At 43.4% G+C, this 23500-nt stretch overlaps 2 protein-coding genes across 3 annotated transcripts in view; both read right to left on the bottom strand.

The window, feature by feature from the left end:
* The window catches only part of LOC119966149 (dynein heavy chain 11, axonemal-like), a 622669-nt gene that overhangs the window by 50368 nt on the left and 548801 nt on the right, over window positions 1–23500 (bottom strand). For both annotated transcript variants that reach the window (XM_038797431.1, XM_038797432.1), the window contains 2 exons: window positions 19677–19904; window positions 18324–18515 (listed from right to left, as the gene is read on the bottom strand). In XM_038797431.1, the coding sequence (XP_038653359.1) occupies window positions 18324–18515; window positions 19677–19904 (420 nt within the window). The remainder of the gene's footprint in view (window positions 1–18323; window positions 18516–19676; window positions 19905–23500) is intronic.
* Window positions 22228–22536, bottom strand: LOC119966151 (60S acidic ribosomal protein P1-like). The gene has a single exon (XM_038797435.1). The coding sequence runs from the start codon at window positions 22534–22536 to the stop codon at window positions 22228–22230; it is 309 nt and encodes a 102-aa protein (XP_038653363.1).

The raw sequence follows: 23500 nt of genomic DNA on the forward strand, positions 1-23500 counted from the left end.
AGTAAAGAAAAATGAGATGTTATGAAATAATAATGTATCAACTTAGTCAGTGGCATCTAAAGTGTTGACCCACTGTCTTATTTGTGGGTCATTGATCTTTTTTCTTTTTTGGAAAGGTGGTGGTTAGTCAAATAGATGGACTACTACATAATTTTTTTTTTTAATTACTCAGGATTTAGCAGGTTGCATCACTAATTTTCAATATAAGCTCTGAGACAGTACAGCCCCAAATTTAAATAAGGGTGGGAACTGAGTGAAGACTGAATTGAATGGGGTTTGTTCAGTTCCCCAGGGAGAGAGGCCTGGGAGATTTAAATTCACTCTGTCATTTGAATAGTTATGAGGCCCCAGCCTGTTTCTTGTGGTCTGTTTTTAGCTAGTGCTCCTGAAAGCCCAGAAGTTAAAATGTTGGGCAGAAATGTCGAGGCTTCAGCCTGGATTCCATTTTAACCCCCCAAAATCAACCAACGCTACCATACCCTGCTGAGCAGGCAAAGTTGAAATCAGCCTTGACAGTCCTCTAATCCAGTGATTTTCAAACTTTTTTCCCCCGGGACCCACTTTTGCCAATTAGCTGACCTTCGGGATCCACGCAGGCCGACCTTCGCGACTCATGCCACGTTTGCTTCCCTTTAATGCAAAAGAGGAGCCTGCTTGTACATCACAATCTCACTTGAATCAGGTTCAAAGGAGAGGGCAATGCGCATATCAGGTGCCGACTTCAGCTAGTTCCTTTGTGCAGTCTTCATTTTTGTGAAAACGGAAAATCCAACCTTACGCATGTAGGTCGTTGTGAAGGGCAATAGCAACAAAATGCTTGTTTTTCTCAGCACAGGATACTCCTGGGAGATGCTACTCCAGAATGTTGACAGCCTCATGGGCTTTTGAAATGTTTTTAATGTGGTATCACAGCTCAGGTACAGCACTGTAGTCTTTTAGTTTGGAGTCAGCTGTAAGTCAATAACTGACTCTAGGGTCTCAATCTCAAAAATTAGTTCTCTAATCATCAGTTCTCTTTCAAAATCTGAAAATTCTCTCATTTGCCAGTACTTCCTTGCATTTAACTCACATGGGCTATGTATCTTTATTTGCATTGGCGCAATTGATAAAACCATACCTCAAGAAATTATCTTTATACTGCTTTGTTCCCGAGTTAAGTTTCTTCTTCATAGGTTGTTAACCTGAAGTCCTGAAGCTCTGTACAGAGCTAACACTAGCACTATTCTGTGCTGCCCTGGACTCCCCTAAGCAGCTTTCTCCAGCAGATTCAGTTATGAGATACTGTCCAGTAGGTACACTGCCTATTTGTGTCTCTGGTGGTCTCTTACGTGATCCATCTTCACAGTCCTCTTGCCTTGCTTACCAGAAGTTTGATTTAGCGGCAAAAGCACGTACATAGAGGGCACTTGATGTCAGGTGTATGTGTAGGGCACGTGACCTTCCCACTGCTTCCACTTTTCATTTAAAAGGCAGCTGCTTGAAAGCCGGTCGTGGCCATTGAGTGCTTCTCCTGCGACTGGGGCAATCGCGGGATTGGAGCAACCGATCACTCTGTGACCCTCCCAACACTCGCCTGCGACCCATGCGTGGGTCACAACCTGCACTTAGAAAAACCCTGTTCCAATCTAATCTCTTAATCATTAAGTGCAACCGTACCAGTTACAATTCAGTTATTAGGGAATGTGACAGGAGAGATTGTTAGCATTCCAAACACACACTGTTTCTGGTGCATGTGTTTCACCTTGTACCCACCAATTCATTGCAACCCTGAATGTGAAAATGCAATCATATAATTATTTTCAAAAGATAACTATTTTGAATATATTTATTCTACGTCCTTGTCAAAATTATATGGTCTAATATAAGTTCAACTATGAGTAAAACACTTGTGTACATGAATTGTAGCAAACAATTTCATCCTTAAAAAATTAATATTGTTCCCAAAGATAGCCATTACTGTGGCATATGAGACATATTTTTCTAAATTAAAAAAATGCTAAGACTGCTTTTGTGCAATTGTACATTTATAGGAACCTATATTGATGTAATAAGTCTGTTTTCATAATTATGTAGATTGGTATGGTAATAATATATATTTCAGGATTGACGTAGCTTTGGATAGAACGGCATTCAGGGCTGCCGAAGGGTAATGCCTAATATCTTACACTGCCATCTCTCTTATATCGACTTGTCCGTCCCTATGGAGATGTGTTTTGGAGTTGAAGAGGAAATCTATTGATGCAGTTTTAAGCATGGCTGTAGAGCACCTGTTCCACCTGGAATATGTCCCACATTTTTGTGGTGGTGCTTCACATGCTATAGCTTGTAGTTTTTTAAATCAGGTGTATCACAAGTTGTATTTGCAAATCTCGTGGGGCGTGCCCACATAGCAGGAAACATATAATGCCGGCCATCGCCGTTTATATCATTGATCAGAACGGTTTAATTTGAGAGGAAGACTGTATGATACGTAAAATATGTGGAGCTCCAGGCTGGACATTGCATTCTCAGCAAACATCAACTGGAGAGCTCATTATAGGTGTTTTTTGATTTATTTCGCAGAATGAGTTGGTTTTTTTGTATTTTACACATGTGGTGATTATGAGGATTTGTTTCATATTTATTTCTTCAATTCAAAGTTATTTAATTTTGCACCAAAATTCTCTGTTATTCTTCCATGGAGTCTGTTTTCATGAAGGTGGACAGGCTACCCCGAGTGTGGACATGTACGTATGTGATATTTATGTTAGAGCCTAAACTATGCCAGGAGTTGTGGGGAGGTCTTGTTGGAGTGGACGATGCAAGATTCCTGGGTGAAGTGCTTGATTTGGAAGAAATGGAACATGCACTGCTGAGTGAGGTAGGATTTCTTTATTAGAGGGACAATATCTTGCTCTCGTGGTGGAGTTGGCTGAGACTGGTGATAATTTGTTCTGGCTCTGAGTCTGTTCCCAGTAAGTGCACTTAGAAGATCAGTTTTGTCCCATTTACAGCAGATATCTGGCAACTAATGTGATCTTCAACAATGATCAAGCCTCTCTTCAGACTCACAACAATACACAGCAGCTGTGGATGTTTCTGCACCCATTCTGAAATATGCGTATCTCAAGTTTATTTTTCTTTCTTGTTTTGCTAATGGTAAATTGGTAGATGTGCACGTTATTAGTTAAACATTCCTGAACAATTCACCTCCAATTTATGTATGTATTTTAGGATTCATTCACAGCACATCATTCACAGCTAGAAGTTAATACAAAGTAACTATGCAAATTACATATCTGAAAAAGTAAATGTTTTATAAATTATGGACAAGCACATTTAGCATTGTAAGGGTTAAATTCTTTCATCACTTTTAAAGTTGGGTTTGGCTAATGAATATAATCTGCTTCTGGTTAATATCATACAGTATTCATTCGCACTTGCCAGATTTTACTGACAAAAATGCACTATCAAGCCAGGAGGATGTGAAATTAATTATCTTCCAAATTACAATCTACTTTAGAATGCATTTTGTTTAACTACTTTGTTTTAATTAAATATTAGAATTATACAAATTGCTCAAATCAAATCAGCACAAAATATTTTACACTTTAGATGCTGTGGATTGTTTACTTATTCACATTTCAGATTCAAATTACATGAACCATTAAGGTCTCAGACAGATTTAATTACTTTTAATCAACCTCGATTACAATCAAAACATGATTCACTAAGTGATATACATCTGTTAAAATGTATGTGAAGTATCAGAACTGAGAAAGTCAAAGGAAGGAGGAAGCTTAAACTCATAATAATGACAAATATCGGAAAATATAGACTCATTTGTACATCTGACAAGTTCTAAATAGCTACCATCATCATAACTAATTGTTGATGTTCCTCATTCGGTGCAACAAACTGTCAGATACACTGTATCCAATTACTTTTCTTCAAATGCTTCATTGCCTGCCTAATGAATTTTGTGTATATTCACATGTAAACCATGTTTGGTTAACATAATGAAGGGCATTTTTTCTTTACGATCCACATGACCTGGGGTTTTCCCATAGGAATACAATGGTAATTTTCAAAAAGTCAAGAATTAGAGTCCTTTACAGTACACAGTTATCTTAAATGCAAGGTGTCACTCTGGTGGGAATGCAGCATGCTTCGAATAAGCAGCATGATTCCTGCCCGGTTGGATGTTAAGCCACCTAATCAGAGCCCAAGCATAATAATTAGGGTTTAGCATATTAATAAACAAGAAATTAGCCTCTTGATCCCTGTAAAATATTAGACAGACTGTAATCCAGATATGCTGGTCAGTAATTTGCAGTTTAACTGGAACAGAAAACACAAAAGATGAATTTGACTGATTTTGACATGACCTTTATTATCAGGAAGGGGCTGTTGAGGTGGGTAACATCTTTCGCAAAGTGGCAAGCCATGAACCTTAATCCTGAATTGAGGGCGTGATTCAACGCAAATATTTCAATGCGCGGTTCCGGGAGCGTTTGACAGGGTGTATCATGATGGCTGCCATGCCAAGATTGAGACTGCTTTCAACGGCACTGAGCCATTTTTTTGTACATCTGGGAGTTTACCTACCACTGGTTGAGGCCCTGACCCTTGGTAGTGCCAACCGGGCACCCTGACAGTGGCAACCAGCCACCCTGGCATTGCCAAGGTGCCCGGGTACTACTCTGCCTTGTTGTCAGCCACCCAGGTGCTCCCTCTGAGGGCCCCCCCATCCAAGTTGCCATCATGCCTCGTCCACTCTTGCAGAAATCAGTACTGATCAGCACCTGGTAGAGGCCTTATGGGCGCGGCCGCTAACCCCTGGGTGCCGGGTGAATGTGGTGTCGGGATATTTACATGAGCGATAAATATCATTACAGCGTGAAGCAGATCACACCGGGTGTAGCAAGTCGGGTGACGCATGATCGACCGGCGCCAAGTCCGATTTGGGGCTCTCCCGGGATTCACTTGTCGTGCCCAGCTCCATACCAGACTCAACGCAGTGACTAAATCGCGCCTTACCATGGCTATATTTGAAAAATATTTAATTGGCTGCAAAACACTTTGAGACTTTCTCAGGTTCTGAAAGGCACGTTATAAATCCACATGTTTTTCTTTTAAAAAGGCAAAAACTTGACTTTGAGGAAGTAACATGGTAGTTGAATACGATCCTTACCAAATGTAGAATTGAGATTATAATGGATTCGATTACAATAAAAAACATGCCAAATTTCTAATCGCCAGTCCAGGATTACCACGAGATGAGATTACAACAACTTGAAATCTATCAACTCTCCAGGAATTCACCACAGGCATTTTCAGGCAGGATGTTAGCAATGAACTCAAAAAGAGATAATCAGATGGGGTATAAATCAGCCGCTGGTTCATAAAGCCTGTTTTACACTACCATCATGGACCATTTTCAACTCCCTGATGTAGGAACTTCTATGGATTTAAACAAAATCAAAATATCTATGTAACATAATTAATTTTACTCAATGAGCATTTATACCTGCAAAAGTTGAAACTCAAACTCAGTCGGGGTGCAAAATGGGAAGCAGCAAATTGCCTGCCTGCCATGGACCCCACCTGATTTTCCTTTGCATCGCAAATGAAAAGTGAATTTGGTGTATAGTGGACTGTCAGTCCACTATACCTGTTCGATGCACCTGCTTAAATTGAATTTCACGTCCTGTGTCTTTTAAGTCTATTTAATAAAGTTTTGCTTGAAGGCCTCAGCCTCTTTCAAAATGTGGGCAGAGATTTGTAATTTTGTCCAGAGCTGCAACGCTGTTAGAAAGCAGATCTTGCTGTCTTAACATGCACACTGTGTACAATTTAACAAGCAGCATCCATAACATTTAGTTGTCTTGCCAATAGAGTTGACTTGATGTTTACATCCATGGTTTCCCAATGCTGCAAAGAGGAGGTTTGGGGAGGGGGGGCCTTAAAAAAAAATCTGAAGCATGACCCCAACCTGCTGCCTACATGTCTGCCTTATCAAAGCATGGCATTAAATTTACATAGCGTTTGAATGTCCTGCTATGGAGAGGCGGAACACTTCATAATATATTTAAATCAGGCTTGCATAGCGCAATTAGAAGCCTAATTTAAATGTAACAATTGTATTGCAGATTTCACAGTGCCTTTCCTCAGGCTGTTAACAAAGCCATCAGCCTCCCCTCTGCTGATTGTAGATTCTCTCTCTCTCTCTCTCCTCCTACCTCAATCACCTGCAAGTTCCAGTGGTCTCTATACTGTGATTGTGGCCAACACTCTCCATCCCCACAAGCTCTGATCTCTGACCATTCCCCTTCCCAAGTGTCAGGACCATCCCCAAGATCCTTGGCTGCATCCTCCTTCTACTGGATTTCCCACCAGGCAGACAGCCAACCTGTCAACCTGGTTGGCTAGCAGGCGGAAAACTGAATTATAATGTGGGCTGGAATTCTCCAGCCGTTCGCTGGCGGTGATTTTCTCTGGTCCCGCTGGCAGTGCACTCTCACTCGTGGGTTTCCCGGCTGTGTGGGGTGGCCTCAATGGGAATTCCCGCTGACAGCAGCGGGAGCAGAGAATCCCCGCTCCAGCAAATGGCGCGCTGCCAGGAAACACATGTCTGGGAAGCCAGAGAATCCCGCCTGTGATCCTGATTTTAGATTCAGATAGATTGTTAAATTCATATCAATTCCGGGTTAATTGTATTCAGGTGGTGAGCATTAACTGGGGAGTCACCTACATTCGTATGTACAAGAGCAGACTATGGGCGCAATTTAACGGAAAGGTGGGGGATTTCAGGCAGGTTCGATTGGGAGTTTCTTCCCACTCAGACTGTGAGTTCCCCACCGCTATCCAACTACACGTAGTCACTTTTTCAGGCCCTGGAGAGTTTCCCCCCGGTCAAGTCCTCATTTCACATGATTTTCATTTCTGGGGGCTGAACTCGCTGGTCAAAGACCTACTCCTCAGAGATCGGGCCACAATTTTGAAAGGGTGTCCCAATCTGTAAATGAGCTTGAGGTTCCACCAACACCCCATCCACGGGCAATGTTACCCCCCCCCCCCCCCTCCCCCGGACATTACCCCACATCCCCCAAATGAGGACACACCACTATGAGGCTGCTGAGGCCCCCCCCTTTTTAATCCTTCCCATGCCTCCTTTTTGGGCCGCCTAACTTCCTCAACCCTTTAGAAGACCCTTCACACCCACTCCATACCCCTTACTCTTCATACCCTCCCACCCCTCCTTTCATGGGCCTGGGCCCTTGGCAGTGCCACTGGATACGTGGACCAGTACTAAACGGCACCTGGCTGGAGTCTCCCTGGGGAGGCTGATTGATGCCAGGAGCCGGTTAGTTCCAGCGTCAGCATGGTTAAGGGTGTTCTTACACCCACTTTGCCATGGGCGTCTGGGTCCTGCCCATTGTGGGCTGGATCCAGATCACGATGCCTCAGAGGATCTCGCTAGACCTCGTGAGACATTACGGATGTCGGGATGCCCGGGGGAAGCCTCGTCTGGCATTTATCCTTGCGCCCGATAAGTGTGGTTATCAGTTGGAGATGTACAATGTGTAAAATGTCTTCTTAAATAAAAGATTGAAAAGATAAAATGACTAGACTCCAGTTTTATGCTTCACTGGCTGACTACCTGGGTTAGAAATATTTAAAATCCCTACAGTTCAGAAGGTGTCCATTTGGCTCATCAAGTCTGCACCGACCCATCAAAAGGGCACTTTACCCTTGTCCATCCTGTTTTATCCCCATAGCCTAACCTACATATCCCTGGACACTGAGGGGCAATTTATCACAGCCAACCCACCTAACCCCCACATCTTTGGACTGTGGGAGGAAACCGGAACACCCGGAGGAGGCCACGCAGACAAGGGCAGAACGTGCAAACTCCACACAGTCACCCAAGGTCGGAATTGAACCCAGTCTCTGGCGCTGTAAGTCAGCAATGCCAACCACTGTACCACCATACCATCCCTTTTATGACTGTGTATAATTGGCATGCACTAGCAAGCTTTGAGGCCTGTAGATGCCACTTTTGGCTCTCTGGGGACTGCTTATAACGTCACTCATATCGAGTACAGGCAGCACAAACTCTGGCAAGGCTAGAAGAGTAGTGCAAGGTGGTAGTGTGGAGCAGAGCTGGACATGGGAGAGGCAGCCTAACGGGGTGGGTGGCTGGGGGAGGAGGTGAGGTTTTCTGGGTGCCTTTTAAATATGGCACATGGACCTTCGAGCCAATGAGGTAACTGTGGGGAGGGGGACTTCCTGTCTGCCGCCACGACATTTGCTGTTTTCCAAACAGAGTCATAAGTAATTAGCTGAATAGTGCAAGAACTTGTATGTTCAGCCATCTCAATTGCAGCGGCAATCAGTTGCATTTCCATGCCCGTAATCACTTCAGAGCGGAAGATTCTGGCTATTATCTCTGAATGCGACTGGACAGGCATTTCATTTTACAAAAGGAGCACATCGTATCGCTTGGAAAAATGCTAAAATATATTTTTCACAGCCTTGAAACGTATGTGCAGTTTTCAGTGTACACCATGGAGAAACCACGACAAAGCAATTGGGGCATTTAAAGAAACTGTAATTACCTTTTTTTAATACAAATATTGCTTTAGAAGGTCTTGCAAGTTGAGACATTTTGAAAGGGAAATTGTTAAAATGTTTGCAGCTATTGGAGCCCTCTTTGCAAGATTTAATATTCTTCATTCAAACTCAAAAAGAAAACATGATTTTTCACATTCCCTGTGCAAATTGTAAAGTGCTTTCAACCAGAGTTTACTTTATCTTTACTCCTGATAAGGGCGCACCAGTCCTCGAACATTCATTTTTGGTTAAATCCATCACAAGACCTTTTATTTACCTTGCCTCGAGCTAAAGTACTTGTTATAACCTGCCTTCTTACCACTGGCTGGAGACTAATGACAATCCCACAATCCTTTGGGAGTATGAGGGGGACGGAGAAATCATTCGCAGGTTCCCTGCATAAATAGAGCTGGCCAGTTTGGAACTGGCTAGAGGAGAGTGAGCAGCATGAAAGTTGCTGCTGTATAAATCTATGTTATTGTAAATAAATGTTATGTCATGGCCCTCACAAAAGTACTCTTGTGCGTTTTAACTAGAATGTTATCACAACTCTATCACAGCATTCAAATTAAGATGACTACCTTTTCTATTTCCCCATTCTTTGTGAACCATTATTGTAAGATGCCTAAATTGGAAACTTGAAAGTTTCTCAACTCACTCCCATAGGAGGCTGATTTAGTTTTCCTACCTCCGGCTCTAACGGGAAAATGTTTGCAGCCAGATTGGGAAAGTCAAAATGTACTCTTCCATTAACTGTATATACACAAGTTGTGTTAAAAATTTAAAAGGAAAGCAAAAACAAAAACAAACCCTTTTACTCTGATGTTTTCAGAGCAATGAAACTTTGCTGTAGCAGTAACGGTGGGGCTGTCAACACTTTGTTTGTATCGGATAAATGAATAGCAAGTTGTAGTGTCCATACATGGATAGTTAAATGCAGAAATCCAGGAGTTGCTGTCAGCAATAATCCATTCCTCCGCAGAGCTTTGTCCAATTGGAATTTGTACATAAGTTATTTTAACATTGTGAAGAAGGGCTAATTAACCACTAGGTTTGTGCTGATGTCAGCTGGAAAAGTTAGAACTGCTGCAATCAGAAGCGAGGGATCTTTTAAACCATGTAATATGCAATAATTACTGATGACAGCTTCTCTGGCCCCAAAAAATGTATTTTACTATGCAGTCTCCTTGGGTGGATTCTTACCAGAATTTGGCAAGGTATCAGGCTGAAAAATGATGTGTAACTCTTCAGTTGCACAGACCAGTTATCTTTCCAGATCTTGCACCTCTTCAAAGAAAACGAGTGGACGTGGTTTACACAACCACTCTGATGGAGAGGGGTCTGATAGAGCCAGTAGCCACCAGCTCCACAGAAAACAAAATATAACACCCCCTCCGCTCACTACCAAGGTATCGACAATCATCACCGGCATTGCCTCACCCCACCCCCTCCGAGGTATCATCGGTATTCCCTCCCTCAGTAACCGCTCTCCTCTCCCCATTTTCTCAGAAGAAAGTTAATGTTACAGATCTTTTTCTTAAAAATGAAGCTTTTTTCTGTTTTCTCTTTTATGTCTCTCTCTTAATCCCATTTTCATGCTCCAATCTTTGTTCTGCTCCCTCTATGCTGATTTAAATGTTTTTTTTTACATCTTGTTGCCAGCTACGTATCTCAGTCAGGATTCTTCAATCCAATTGGTTAATGAACCTTGCTCCTGTTTGAACTATTCACTGATGCCACTGATTCCATGTAGAGAACACCACTCAATGGGATGGTGGGATGGTGGGGGGGGATCATTAGGAACCATCACTGATCAAGTCACAAAAAATATTCTGGGCATCTGTATGCAAGATGAGCAGCAAACAGCTGTTCCTTGGCACTCACAGCAACTCCAGTCGGCATTAAGCTCACCGAGGTACACCACTGGATGTGTATCCACACACTATTAGATTTTTCCACATGACCAGCAAGATTATTGTTTCAAAAGAATTGGGGATGATAACATTTATACATTAAGATTGTTTTTTATTCATTCACAGAATGTGGGCATCGTTGGCAAGGCCAAGAGTTACCATCTTTCCTCCTTTAGAAAGTGGCGGTGAGCTGTCTTCTAGAACTGCGGCAGTCCAAGTGAATTAAACTTTTGGTAGCAGGTTCAATACAGCTGAATGGTTTGCGAGGCCATTTCTAAAGCAGTTAAGCACATATACAAAAGGGAAGGATGGCAAGTTTATTTCCCTAAAGAATATTTGTGTACCAGTTGGGTTGTTTCATAGCCATCATTCCAGCTTCTTATTCCGGATTTATTTAACTAACTGGAACGAAATTCTCCAACTGCTGGTGATTGGATTTGAAAGCTCACTTCCATGGAATTTGTGCCTCCTTTTTAATATCCCTGGAATCTGAGTTACTCATCCAACAGCATAACTAGTGTGCTGCCTACTCATTCAATGTGTAAAAATAAGCACTAACCCCAAAAATTTAAAATATACTTAAATGCCATCCATCACCTTTCCAGGAGTGAATCCCAGCATCATCATCCCTAATTGATGGGAGTTTACACCTATGTTTAATTGCCAGTCAATTGAGTGAAGTGCTTGTGTTCAATTACCACATCATCTGAAAGCTATTTTCTGAAGGAGCCAACAGTTCCAAGAAATGCAGAGAAACTGTTTTATGGCAGGCCATTTTAAAAAATCTGTCTTGATTCCCGGGTTCGATTCCGGGCTTGGGTCACTGTCTGTGCAGAGTCTACATGTTCTCCACGTGTCTGCGTGGGTTTCCTCCCACAAGTCCCAAAAGACGTGCTGTTAGGTGAATTGTACATTCTGAATTCTCCCTCTGTGTACCCGAACAGGCGCCGGAATGTAGCGACTAGGGGCTTTTCACAGTAACTTCATTGCAGTGTTAATGTAAGCCTACTTGTGACAATATAAAGATTATTATTTTTGGGCAATCACTTCAGTTCAAAAGAAGTAGCTCCAATCTTCAGAGATATATTTATGGTTGAGCCACAGATTGACTTGGAGGATTAGGCCTAAAGTCTTTACAAAATTTAATAAAAGCAGATGATGGGAAAATACCAAAACACATTACACAGCTTAAACAAAACCAATAAAAAGACTTTTGCGGATCTGACAGAAAAAAAGCATTCAGTGTTTTGTTTGGGGAGGTGGAAACAGTGTATGGCAAGCCAGAGGAAAATCAAAGTTCATCCAAAATAATGGGACTTTAAGGAATAGCCATGCTGGCAAAATAAATTAACCTGATGCTGCGGTGCAAACTTGAACAGTCGCCCAAATGGATCAGTGGGTTGACTTCCAAGTTCAACCATTACAGGACATGGTGGCACTGGTCCTATATGTTGAAAGGCACAGTTAGGACTAATACCAGGAAATCCTCTTCACACAACAGTGTGTTCAATGTGTCAGCTTGCTCCCCCTCCAGTATTTCCCTGTCTCCAAGAATGAAAGGCTTAACTTGAGAGTACTGCAACCCAGAAGTAAAACCATAGTGTTCAAATTAGTGCCTTATGAGAAATAAACTTATTCATTAAGTATAAAAATACTTCAAGATAGAAAAACAGACATCTAGCTGGAATCATCGAATCAGATAATGAAGAGGTTATTGATTTTCTAATGGGCATGGGAGAGGGGTAAGCCATGAGGATGGACATGTCGAGCGATCAGCAGTAGGTGAGTTAGCAGGGTGAGTGGGTGCAGGAGGTCATGTGATGGTATTGAGGGATATGGCCAACCAAAGTTGGAGATCCTATTAGCCAATTAAATAGATCCCCGAGTAGGGTAGTGAAGGTAAAAAAAAACACATTGAATCATTTGTTGAGTGCTGTGACTAGAGATTGCCTGCATGCTGAGCACAGATGGGAACAAATGACCATCCATACATATATCTACCTTGTGAGTCTCTGCTTTGGAAAATAAATAGCGAGAAGGGAGACAAGTCAGGAAAAAGTAATTGAAATAAGTTACATAGAATATGCAAGTGTTTAAATATTTCATTAGTTGAAAAAAAAGAGATTCAAATTGATGTGGATAGTTTTATAGCTTCTATTAATATTGTCAACCTCCGGGTTGAGAGAATTCCCGGTTCCACATACCTGACTGTCAAAAATGGTTGCCTAAACATGAGATTCTTGGTCTGGGAGTGGGCTATATCAGAAGTCGAGGCGGGTGAGTCCAGAAGTAGAGAGGAGAAGGCTTGATGCAGAGATGGGTGGAGCATCAGGGCTCCAGAACGATGTCCAAATGTAAGCAAAACATCACTTTAGCCCTCACAGCCCGCCACACACTCCTTGCATACTCTCCATCATCCCCACAGCTCTTCATAGCATCCATGCCAACCCATTCCCTTGTATCCACTCCAATAGACCTTTATAACTGCGATGCAAACTTACTGCCAACTAATGCCAATCCATGTCTCCCCACCCATTGCCCTTAAATAACCATGCCAACTCAACCATGGAAAGAATGCAGGGCCCATGTGAAGATGGGTTCTACACAATAAAGTGTCTATTGCAGACTTCAAACTATTGAAAACACTTGTTCATAAAAAACAATACTGTTTGCATTCCTTCAACTATATAGCACCTTAACAAAAAGCATATGGTTCATGTGCACAATGCATCATAACAACAAGCATTGGAATTCATAGTTCCACTGATAAAAGTCTATACCCACTTGTAACAGTTAATCACTGTTAAATGGCTAGCACCATACTGTGATAATGGATGGTTGCAAAATCAGTCATGCAGCACAATCCAGTAGTATAAGCCCTCAGGCTATGTCAGCAGAGTGAAACATCAAACAATGACTTTTTAAACACTTAGATATTTTTAAAGATTAAAAGGGAAGGACTTTTAAATTCCTCAATAACTTGACAAATCCCTTTGACATTTTCTCCTGACAGTTGATATTGTCAGGTCTGTTGCCAATTCCAATGGACTTGACAGTAAATTAGTCTGTGCACTTTTAAAAAAAATTTTGAGTACCCAATTCATTTTTTTCTAAGGGGCAATTTAGTGTGGCAAATCCACCGATCTGAACAATTTTTGGGTTGTAGGGGCGAAACCCACGCAGACATGGGGAGAATGTGCAAACTCCACACGGACAGTGATCCAGAGCCGGGATCGAACCTGGGATCTTGGCGTGTTAGACAGCAGTGCTAACCACCGTGTCACCGTGCTGCCCTTGTCTGTGCACTTTTATTGCACATATGCTTACTATGACAATTCCAAAGGATACCTTACTCCTCTCATAGGTATCCCAGGACCATCCCTAAAGTAGCATCATACCTCTCCAAAGGAGGAAACCTGGCTATCCAAATAAACGCACAAAGCTCAGGCCTGCCTTTCCCAGGTCTACGCCACATACTTTGGGTTCACACTCCTGCAATACAAAAATCTGACTTCTGCGGAGGCAGCTAATGATTTAAATGGCCAACTGCCTTCAGGAACTGTGCATACAGTAGTACTATAGCAGAAGATGGTTTCTAAAGATTAAGGTTGGATATAGCAATTATTTTTTCCTCGGCTATAAAATGAAAATCTTGGCGGTCAATGTGTAAAATGGCAGAAAGTGAGCATTATTGATGGGATACGATCACCCTCTGAATGTTCTTGGAAGTCTGAGCCATGTGACCAATGGAAGAATGAGGTTGTAGTGTGGGTACTGGTTGACACCCTAACAAAGAGAAAGCAAGGTATGGCCTTATCAGTTCTTGCATGAAGTAAATCAGAGGTACAGTATTTTCTGAGATGGATGCCAGCCGGTTGGATAGAGATGAAGGTTTGGATCTTCTAATAGAATTCCTGGATGAAATCTACAAGAACGATAACTTAAAAAAAAAATGTAAAGTGCTCAATTTTTCTTTTCAATTAAGGGGCAATTTAGCGTGGCCAATCCACCTACCCTGCACATTTTTGGGTTGAGGGTGTGATGCCCAAGCAGACACGGAGAGAATGAGCAAACTCCACATGGACAGTGACCCAGAGCCAGGATAGAACCAGGGTCCCAGGTGTGGTGAGGCAGCAGTGCTAACCACTGCACCACCGTGTCGCCCCAACAACAATAACTTATTTAATGCAGATGAGGCTGGCCAGAATTTGATAGATACTGGAAAACGGAAGGAAGGTAATTCCGTAGAAAAATAAATCATGCAAATCAGCAAACTGCACAAAAGGTTAACAAAATTCAATGTTTAAGTTAGTAGACTGTGCTAAGGTGTCTCATATGGATACACAACTGGTTACTGGCGAATAGTTCTCGGAGGAGATTTTGATACTTGTAGCTTCAAAAAAAGAACCTTGAGGAAACAAACATTCCCTTCAGTCAGTCTTCACGTACAAAATGAGGCATTCTGTTTGTGACACAAAGATTAGAAGGCTATTTATTGGTTCTTTAGGGTATGAAAGCCACATATCTGCAGGTTGACAATGTTTAGAGATTTAGAAAAGTGTTTCTGAAACCACGCAAAGTGGCAGCAGATGAAGAAAGAAAACTGAGAAATGAACAGAAGACCCTGTGGTCCGAATTATGCTTTTGGTATTTGTCATAAGATCTACTTTGCTGAAAGTGATCCTACTACGTTTTATTGGCCTCATGAAGGAAACGTTTCAGGCACCGTTACAATTTCTTTTGGGATGGCACTGCCGAATTTTAGAAATGTGTTATTAACAAGATTAGGGTAAAATTTAAAATTGGAAGTCTGGCTTGTGGGGCTTTTAAATGTATAACTTTTTTTACATTAAGTAAAATAGGTATGATATTAACTTTAAATCGACAATCCTATTGAAGAAATGTTACTCCCATCCTGGTAATTCGTAATAGATCATCACAGAAAAGCAATATTGGATCTAGAGAAAGGAATCAATGTGAAACTTGATGGGTCAGTTGAGCTGCCTGTGCTCTCAGATTTGACCTAATGGCTAGTTTTGATGTATTGGAATTAAATACTTCGATGAAACACCCCAAGATTGTTTGCTGTACACACTAGAAGGAAAGGGTAGGGATTCAAAAAGGGAGGTAGAGAGAAAACAGTGAGCCTAACGTCAGTAGTGGGGAAGTTGCTGGAGTCTATTATCAAGGATTTCATAGCACAGCATTTAGAAAGCAGTGGTGTAATCAGACAAAGTCACCATGGATTTAGGAAAAGAAAATCATGCTTGAAAGATCAACTAGAATTCTTTGAAGATGTAGCTAGTAGAGTTGACCAGGGGGATCTGGTGGATGTTGTTTATTTAGACTTTCAGAAGGATTTTGACAAGGTCTCACATAGCAGATTACGATGTAAAGTTAAAGTGCATCGGATTATGGGTGTGCCTCGAGATGGACTGAAAGCTGGTTAGCAGACAGGAAACATTTGAGCGCGATTCTCCGCTCCCCACGCCGGGTGGGAGAATCGTGGGAGGGCTGCTCTGGATCCCCCGCGATTCTCCCACCCCCCCCCAAAATGGCGTCGCGTTTTGTGACACACCGCTCGGAGAATCGGCGACTCGCCGTTTTTCCCAGCGACTCTCCGGCCCGGATGAGCCGAGTGTACTGACGACCCCGACGGGTTCACGCCAGCGGCAACCACATCTGGTCGCTGCCGGCGTGAACAGCGCGCGACAGGTAAGTGTGGGGCCTGTGGGGGGCGGAGAGGGGATCGAGCACCACGGGCGTGCTCAGGAGGTGACTGGCCCGCGATCAGTGCCCACCGATCGTCAGGCTGGCGTCTGTAAACAACGCACTCTTTCCCCTCCACCACCCCGCAAGATCAAGCCGCCACGTCTTGCGGGGCAGCAGAGGGGAAGACGGCAACCGCGCATGCGCGGGTTGGAGCCGGCCAACCTGCGCATGCGCGGCTGACGTCACTTAGGCGCCGCCGGCCGCGTCATTCTCAGCGCACTGCTTTGATACAAGCATCAAGGCCCGGCGGCCGGGTTTCCCGCAACGCTGCTCCTAGCCCCCCCGGGGGGGGGAGGAGAGAGAGAGAGAGAGAGAGAGAGAGAGAGGAGAGAGAGAGAGAGAATAGGGGGCGAGGAGCTGCCTCCGGCGCCGGAGTAAAACACTCCGGGTTTCACTCCGACGTCGGCCGTTGCAGAGAATTTGGATTTGGACAATGGAACTAAATGTATTATCTCCAAATTTGCAGATGATATAAAGTTAGGTAGGAGGGTGAGCTGTGAGGAGGATGCAGATGCTTCAGCAGGATTTCGAACGGCTGAGTGAGTGGGCACATGCATGCCAGATGCAGTATAATGTAGATAAATGTGAGGTTATCCACTTCAGTAGCAAAAATAGTTGAATGGGTGTAAATTGAGAGAGGTGGATACTTGGTGAGACCTTGGTGTCCTCGTGCATTAGTCACTGAAAGTAAGTGCACAGGTACAGCAGACAGTAAAGAAGGCAAATTGTATGTTGGCCTTCACAGCGAGAGGATTTGAGTATAAGCTAGTGATATTTTACTTCAATTATTTTGTTTTTACAAATTTAAAGTGCCCAATTCTTTTTCTTCCAATTCAGAGGCAATTTAGCGTTTCCAATCCACCTACCCTGCACACCTTTGGGTTGTGGGAGCGTATCCTACACAGACACGGGGAGAATGTGCAAACTCCACACGAACAGTGACCTGGGGCCGGGATGAACCGGGTCCTCAGCGGTGTGAGGAAGAAGTGCTAACCACTGCGCCACCGTGCCATCTATTTTACTGCAATTGTACAGGGTATTGGTGAGGTCGCGCCTGGAGTATCGTGTGTAGTTTTGGTGTCCTTATCTGAGGAAGGATGCTCTTGCTATGGAGAGAGTGCAGCGAAGTTTACCAGGCTGATTCCTGGGATGGCGCACTCTCACATGAGGATAGACTAATAAATTGGTTAGGATTATAGTCATTGGAGTTTTAGAAGAGTGAGACGGGATCTCATAGAAGTTTACAAAATTCTAAAAGGGTTAGACAGGGTAGATTTAGAAAGAATGTTCCCGATGATGGGGGAGTCCAGAACTAGTGGTCATAGTTTGAGGATAAGGGATAAACCTTTTAGGACTGAGGTGAGGAGAAATTTCTTTACCCAGGGAATGGTGAATCTGTGGAATTCGCTACCACATATAGTAGTTGAGGCCAAACGTTGTGTAATTTCAAGAAGGAATTAGACATCGCTTTTGGGGCTAAAGGAGTATGGGGGGAAGGCGGGATCAAGGTATTGAACTTGATGATCAGCAATGATCATAATGAATGGCGGAGCAGGTTCGAAGGGCTGAATGGCCTCCCTCCTGCTTCTATTTTCTATGTTCATCAAGCATCATGATCCACGCCTGTTTTCATGAGCTATCTAGTTTTGCACCCTATGGGTTTTGCGTGCAGACCATAATGTTTAAGTTATACACGTGAACTGTTTCTCGTTTTCATACAATCATAGAATCCCTACAGTGCATGAGGAGGACACTCAGCTCATCGAGTCTGCACCGACCCACCAAAAGTGCACCCTGCCTGGGCCCACACGCTATCCCCATTACCCCAATTTACGGGTTAAAATAAGCAACAATACATTCTTCCACCTTGGTATGTAGGTGACAGATTCAAGTCTATACTTTCAGTGACCGCTAACCTTTCTTGCCCACCATCCTGTTTTGTGCCCTTCAATGTTAACTTCTTTCAGCATTAATTTGTACTCTACTGGATAAATGTCTATTGTGTTATTAGTTGTAATAAATAATCAAAACTATTGTTCTTACTTTAGTATTTGCCTCCAGGTAATTATAAAGGACATTGACAGATATAGCGAGATCTCCAACATTGAAAGGGTAGCTTCGGTTCCAACCTTGAGGGCCAAATTTACGTCTTTCTGCAACACATGCATGAAAGTAGCAGAGGCAGAAGAGAATGGTTTTGAATTCTTGTTCTCGAGAACATATTTCCAGGATATTCTGTAAGATGTAATAGAAAAAAGGTATCAGTTACAATGCTCTTAAATTATAAAGTTTATTGTAATGACTGCATTGCATGATAATCAATATTTTACACAGCGAGGCATGATCATAAACTCAAAATAATTCCTAATTGGGTCAAATCAGGTAAGTCTGCCCTAGCTTAGGCACTTTGGGAATAGTTTAATTTTCAGTAATGCTGTGAGTGACACTGAATCAGCTGTCCATTCAACACCATGTTCTACTTGCGACAACGGATGAACGGACATCGCGCGACAATCGCCAGGCAGGAATGTTCCCGTCCAGTCGGGAACACTTCAGCAGTAAAGGGCATCCAGCCTCTGATCTCTGGGTAAGCGTTCTCCAAGGTGGCCTTCAGGACGCGCGGCAATGCAAAATCGCTGAGCAGAAACTTATAGCCAAGTTCCGCACACCTGAGTACGGCCTAAATGAGTACAGGACCTGGGATCCATGTTGCATTACATTCATCCCCCACCATCTGGCCTGGGCTTGCAAAATCCTACCAACTGTCCTGCCTTGAGACAACGCACACCTCTTTAACCTGGGTTACCCCTATCTCTGGATCTGTAAAGACTTAATTACCTGCAAATGCTCCCATTCAAAGCATTGTCTTGCATTTTGACTTTGTCTATATATATGTTTCTGAAACATACTTCTTCAATCACCTGAGGATGGAGCAGCGCTCCGAAAGCTAGTGATTTGAAACATTCCTGTTGGACTTTAACCTGGTGTTGTAAGACTTCTTATTGTTCTACTTGACAGGGAAATCAGAGTATATAACTAGCGGCTGATCAGAATCACCCATTTTATACCAGCGAACCCATTCAAGTTTCAGTCTGTTTGTTTTGTATTTATAGTGACAGCAATCTTTCAAAAAGGCATCCAATTAGCAATCATAAGTTTTACTGTCATGGCTTCTTAATCCTGACACAACATCAGATTTTGTTACCAGTTGTATGTTGGTAAGTTCTCTAAACAAAACATAATAAAAATAGTACGGACTGCATGTTTCAGTTCTAGTCACTTTGCTTTTCTGACTGGATAAAAATTATTGTAAATTTTCAAAGCTTCCTTGACTGAAAGTAAGCTTGACATTTAGACAAAGTAGTGCAAGCAATCTGCGAAGTGTCCATCTCCTACCTGGTCAAAGTTATAGAGGGCAGCATGTAAGTTGGCCAGCATGCCTGTAGGTGGCTCATCGGTGATCTTGATTGAGCTTTCCAGTATTCCCTGAGGAATTACATGTTCCTCTGAGGTTGCGGCAGGCTCAGCGCTAATGAAGACCCTGTAGTCAGGGTGACTGTCCTCGCTGAATTGCTCTAGCAGCTTTTCTAGGGTTCCCAGCCATTTCACTACGAGATGGATATTCTGGAAATAAGGCAATGCACAAGAGTTTTGGTTTTTAAAATCCGGTAATTAATTTGTAGAACAATTTGTGCATTTAATATATGCTGAGAGTGACAACATACCTCATTTCATTAAATGGAAAGGAAGTAAAAAGAATGGTAATCCTTAATTAGAGGTAATAAAGTTTCTCGGACTGCTCCTCCATCACAAACTTTCACACTCCTATTCGCAATTTATGAATTACTAAACTTTTTCCTGACAAAGCCTTGCATGGGGCATTACTTCATTCTATAGCTTCTTTTAATATGTACAATTAATCTCATCATGTAGTCCATTATATTTTATAAGACACAATATTAGTATGAATATTTACATATTTCTCTAGATTCCCTTGTTCCTTGACCTATTCTTATTAACAGGCTGGGCACTGGATTCTCCACATCATGATTCTCTGGACCTTTGGGCTGGGATTTACATGCCCATCGATTGTTACAAGTATTTCTCAACATGGCCCTGACATAGTGGACCTCACTGTGGGCAAAGGGGGTAAGTATTTAAGGGAGGTGCCCCTCGAGTCCATCGGAGGACACTCCTTCCCCTCCCCCCCCCCATGATGCAAATCTTACACACCCCACCCCTCAAACCCTCACCAGACACCACACCAGAGACCCTGCCAGCAGCCATCCCCCCACCAGGGACCCCCAACTGGGAGCTCCTCATAACAGAGACTCTCCCCATCAGTTACCCCTGCCTGGAAGCTAAAGGGCAGTCCAGACAGAAACAGTGAAAAAAAATCACTGCTTTTAGCAGCTACTATGATTGACAGCTCATGACCACGTGACAGGATAGAAACTCTTTGAGGTGTCGATCGACAGTTTTTCTAGCACCTCTCACAGAAGCTCACAGAACGGACAAAGCTGCTGCTGAGAAGCAGGCAGGAGATAATTGGAACTCTCCCAGGAACAGATAGTGGGGTGGATTCTCCATTTCCCAATGCTGTTAGAGGGTTTCCCAATCTGAAGGAGAATGGAGCGGTCGGTCGGAAAAAGGGGTTGAAACCCTTTGAAATACAAATCTTCCATTCAATTTCACACAGCAATACATTGCATTAACCAGTCAATGACAGTTTTATTACTCCAGAGACAGGTGTTCGGTACATTGTCAATCTATGTTTCCCTTCATGCTTCAATGCATCTCAAGTACCTTGCTTTGATGCTAAACTACAATGTTTATAAACACTCTTACTATGATTGACAGTTCCTCACCTCATTGATGGGAAAATTTTTGCTTACGTTCCTACATTACAAAATGCACGGTTTAAATGCAAATCCTTCACTTACATGAGGAAAGAAAGGCAGGGCTGGTGAGAGTATGCCAACTGCCAGAAACATCATTACTTTTGTCTGATCCAAATACCTACCTGGCACAAGTACATTTAAAATCAATATTGTGAATCCTACACAAGTTGTTTCGGCAGTAGCTAGGGGAGCTGTAAATTTGTTACCGCACTACCTCTGCTGATGCCAAATAAAGATTAACACAGTACGTTAGAGCATTATTATTCTGAATACTTCATTGGCTGGATTTTGGAAGTTGGGGGGGGAAGTAATATTCCTCTGCCTCCCTCTCAATTGATAAATGTGTGCGAAGTCCACCCACCCAAAACCTGGCTGCCTTGCAGCAAAATTATGTTTGTTTAGCCTTAATATGGAGTGAGATTTCCACTCCCACCTGGGAGGTCCTGCCTGAGAGAGCTGCCAACTAATCCGATTAGCCAGCAGCTCTGTAGACCCAGCAGCACCAAGATTACGGAGTGGTCACAGTGGGTCTACAGGCAGTTCTTCAAAAGTGGCATGGATTCCAGACTTCAGTCAAGTCTGGGGATTTAGGATGGCACTGCCTTACAGAAGCCAGTAAGAGAGAAGAATGAGTAGAGGGTTGGGGAGTTTTGTTTTAGAGCAGTGTTTTTCAAACTTATTTTCCGGGGACCCATTTTTACCAACTGGCCAACCTTCGGGACCCACGGCAACCGACCGTCTCGATCCACGGCAGCCGACCTTCATGACCCACGCCGGCTGACCTTCAGACCCACCATTTTCTCTTACCTCGTTTGCTGCTGCCAAATGGAGGAATCGCAATCACGCCCAAAGCACGTGATGGGAATGTTCGGGGCCTTGTCCTGCTCTCTGCCTCCGTCAGGCAGGACGATTACATGGAATTTTAAAAAAAAATCTTCTGCGTCTCCGATTGCGCAAATTCGCGGGCTTCAACCGCAGCAGTCGGCTTTAATAGTTAATTTTAATTTATTTTTTGTAAATTGTAACAATGTTGTTGTACGGCACGTTTAATCATCGTCGGACTCTTCAGATTCTTCCTGTTTCTTCTCTTCCTTTTTCTCTTCAGCAGCAACAGGGGCATCGGTGGAAACAACTGCTGCAACAGCTGGGGCACTGCTACCAGCACCAACGTTCCAGATCAGACTAATGACGTCAATATTAGCCAATGCCTTGGCAAACAGACTGGGCGAGAAAGGCTCAATGGTCACACCAGCTGTTTTAATCATGGCATTGAGTTTGTCTTCGGTGACAGTGGTTTTGTCGTCATGCAGGATGAGCGCGCTGTAGATACAGGCGAGTTCCGAGGTGGAGGCCATAGCGCTGGATCTCTGCGGGTGGATCCGATGGGGAAACTTGGCCTTAGCTTCGTTCAGAAGAACCGAGCACTTCAGAACTGGGCAGAGTGAGCAGCAGCCGGCTTTTAACTATGCCGCCTGTGATCAGCCTTTTTACCATATAAAAAAAATGCAGCCGCACTGCACGTGCATGCCTGCTCATCGGTGCGCATGCACAGAGTTCTGGGCATGCGCACCCATGAGCGGGCACGCAAGCGCAGTGCTGCCGCACTTTTTTTATGTGGTAAAAAGGGCGCTCGCACACCGGAATAGTTACGTGGCTGTTACGACCAAATTTGCGCAATCGGGAGCGTCACGACGAACAGCTCCGTGCCCCTCCCGACACATGCCCATGACCCACCCGCGGGTCGTGCCCCCACTTTGAAGATCACTGTTTTAGAGGCCAGGAGATGGCTTAAAAAGGGGTAAGATCTTGGGGGATGCTTCTGATGGGCATAGAAGGCCCCAAATGATGAACCCCACTAACCCCATCACCGCTGCCCCACCACAACCCATGTAATGAAAGCTTCTTGGCTTCTACCTTTCTGCCACCTTCTCCTGCTTTTAATTGGCCACTCTAGGGCCTCAAGAGGCCCAAGGGCAGGTGGGCTGCCTAATGCCTTACCTGCCTACTGTTATGGGAGATGGGTGGGAGGGTGGCAGGCTGGTCACTGTTTTTTGTTACAGAGCCCCTGCCTTTATATACACCAGCAGAGGGCTTGTAAAGTTTAGGGCCATGTCTCAGCTATAATTAAATGCAGACGAGGTACTTTTCCATCAATATGGAAGATGGAGGAAGAGCTACTGCGTTATACCTGATCTATGGTCAATTCAGGATGGAGAAATCACATCAAATGTTTGGAATGGCATGGAAAGACCAGTAAATGGGAAAAGAATAGAAATAGCACCTGTCCTCTTTCCCAACCTCTGCACTCAAAAGTTGACT

Source organism: Scyliorhinus canicula, chromosome 5 (genome assembly GCF_902713615.1).
Source record: "Scyliorhinus canicula chromosome 5, sScyCan1.1, whole genome shotgun sequence".
NCBI classification, from domain to species: Eukaryota; Metazoa; Chordata; class Chondrichthyes; order Carcharhiniformes; family Scyliorhinidae; genus Scyliorhinus; species Scyliorhinus canicula.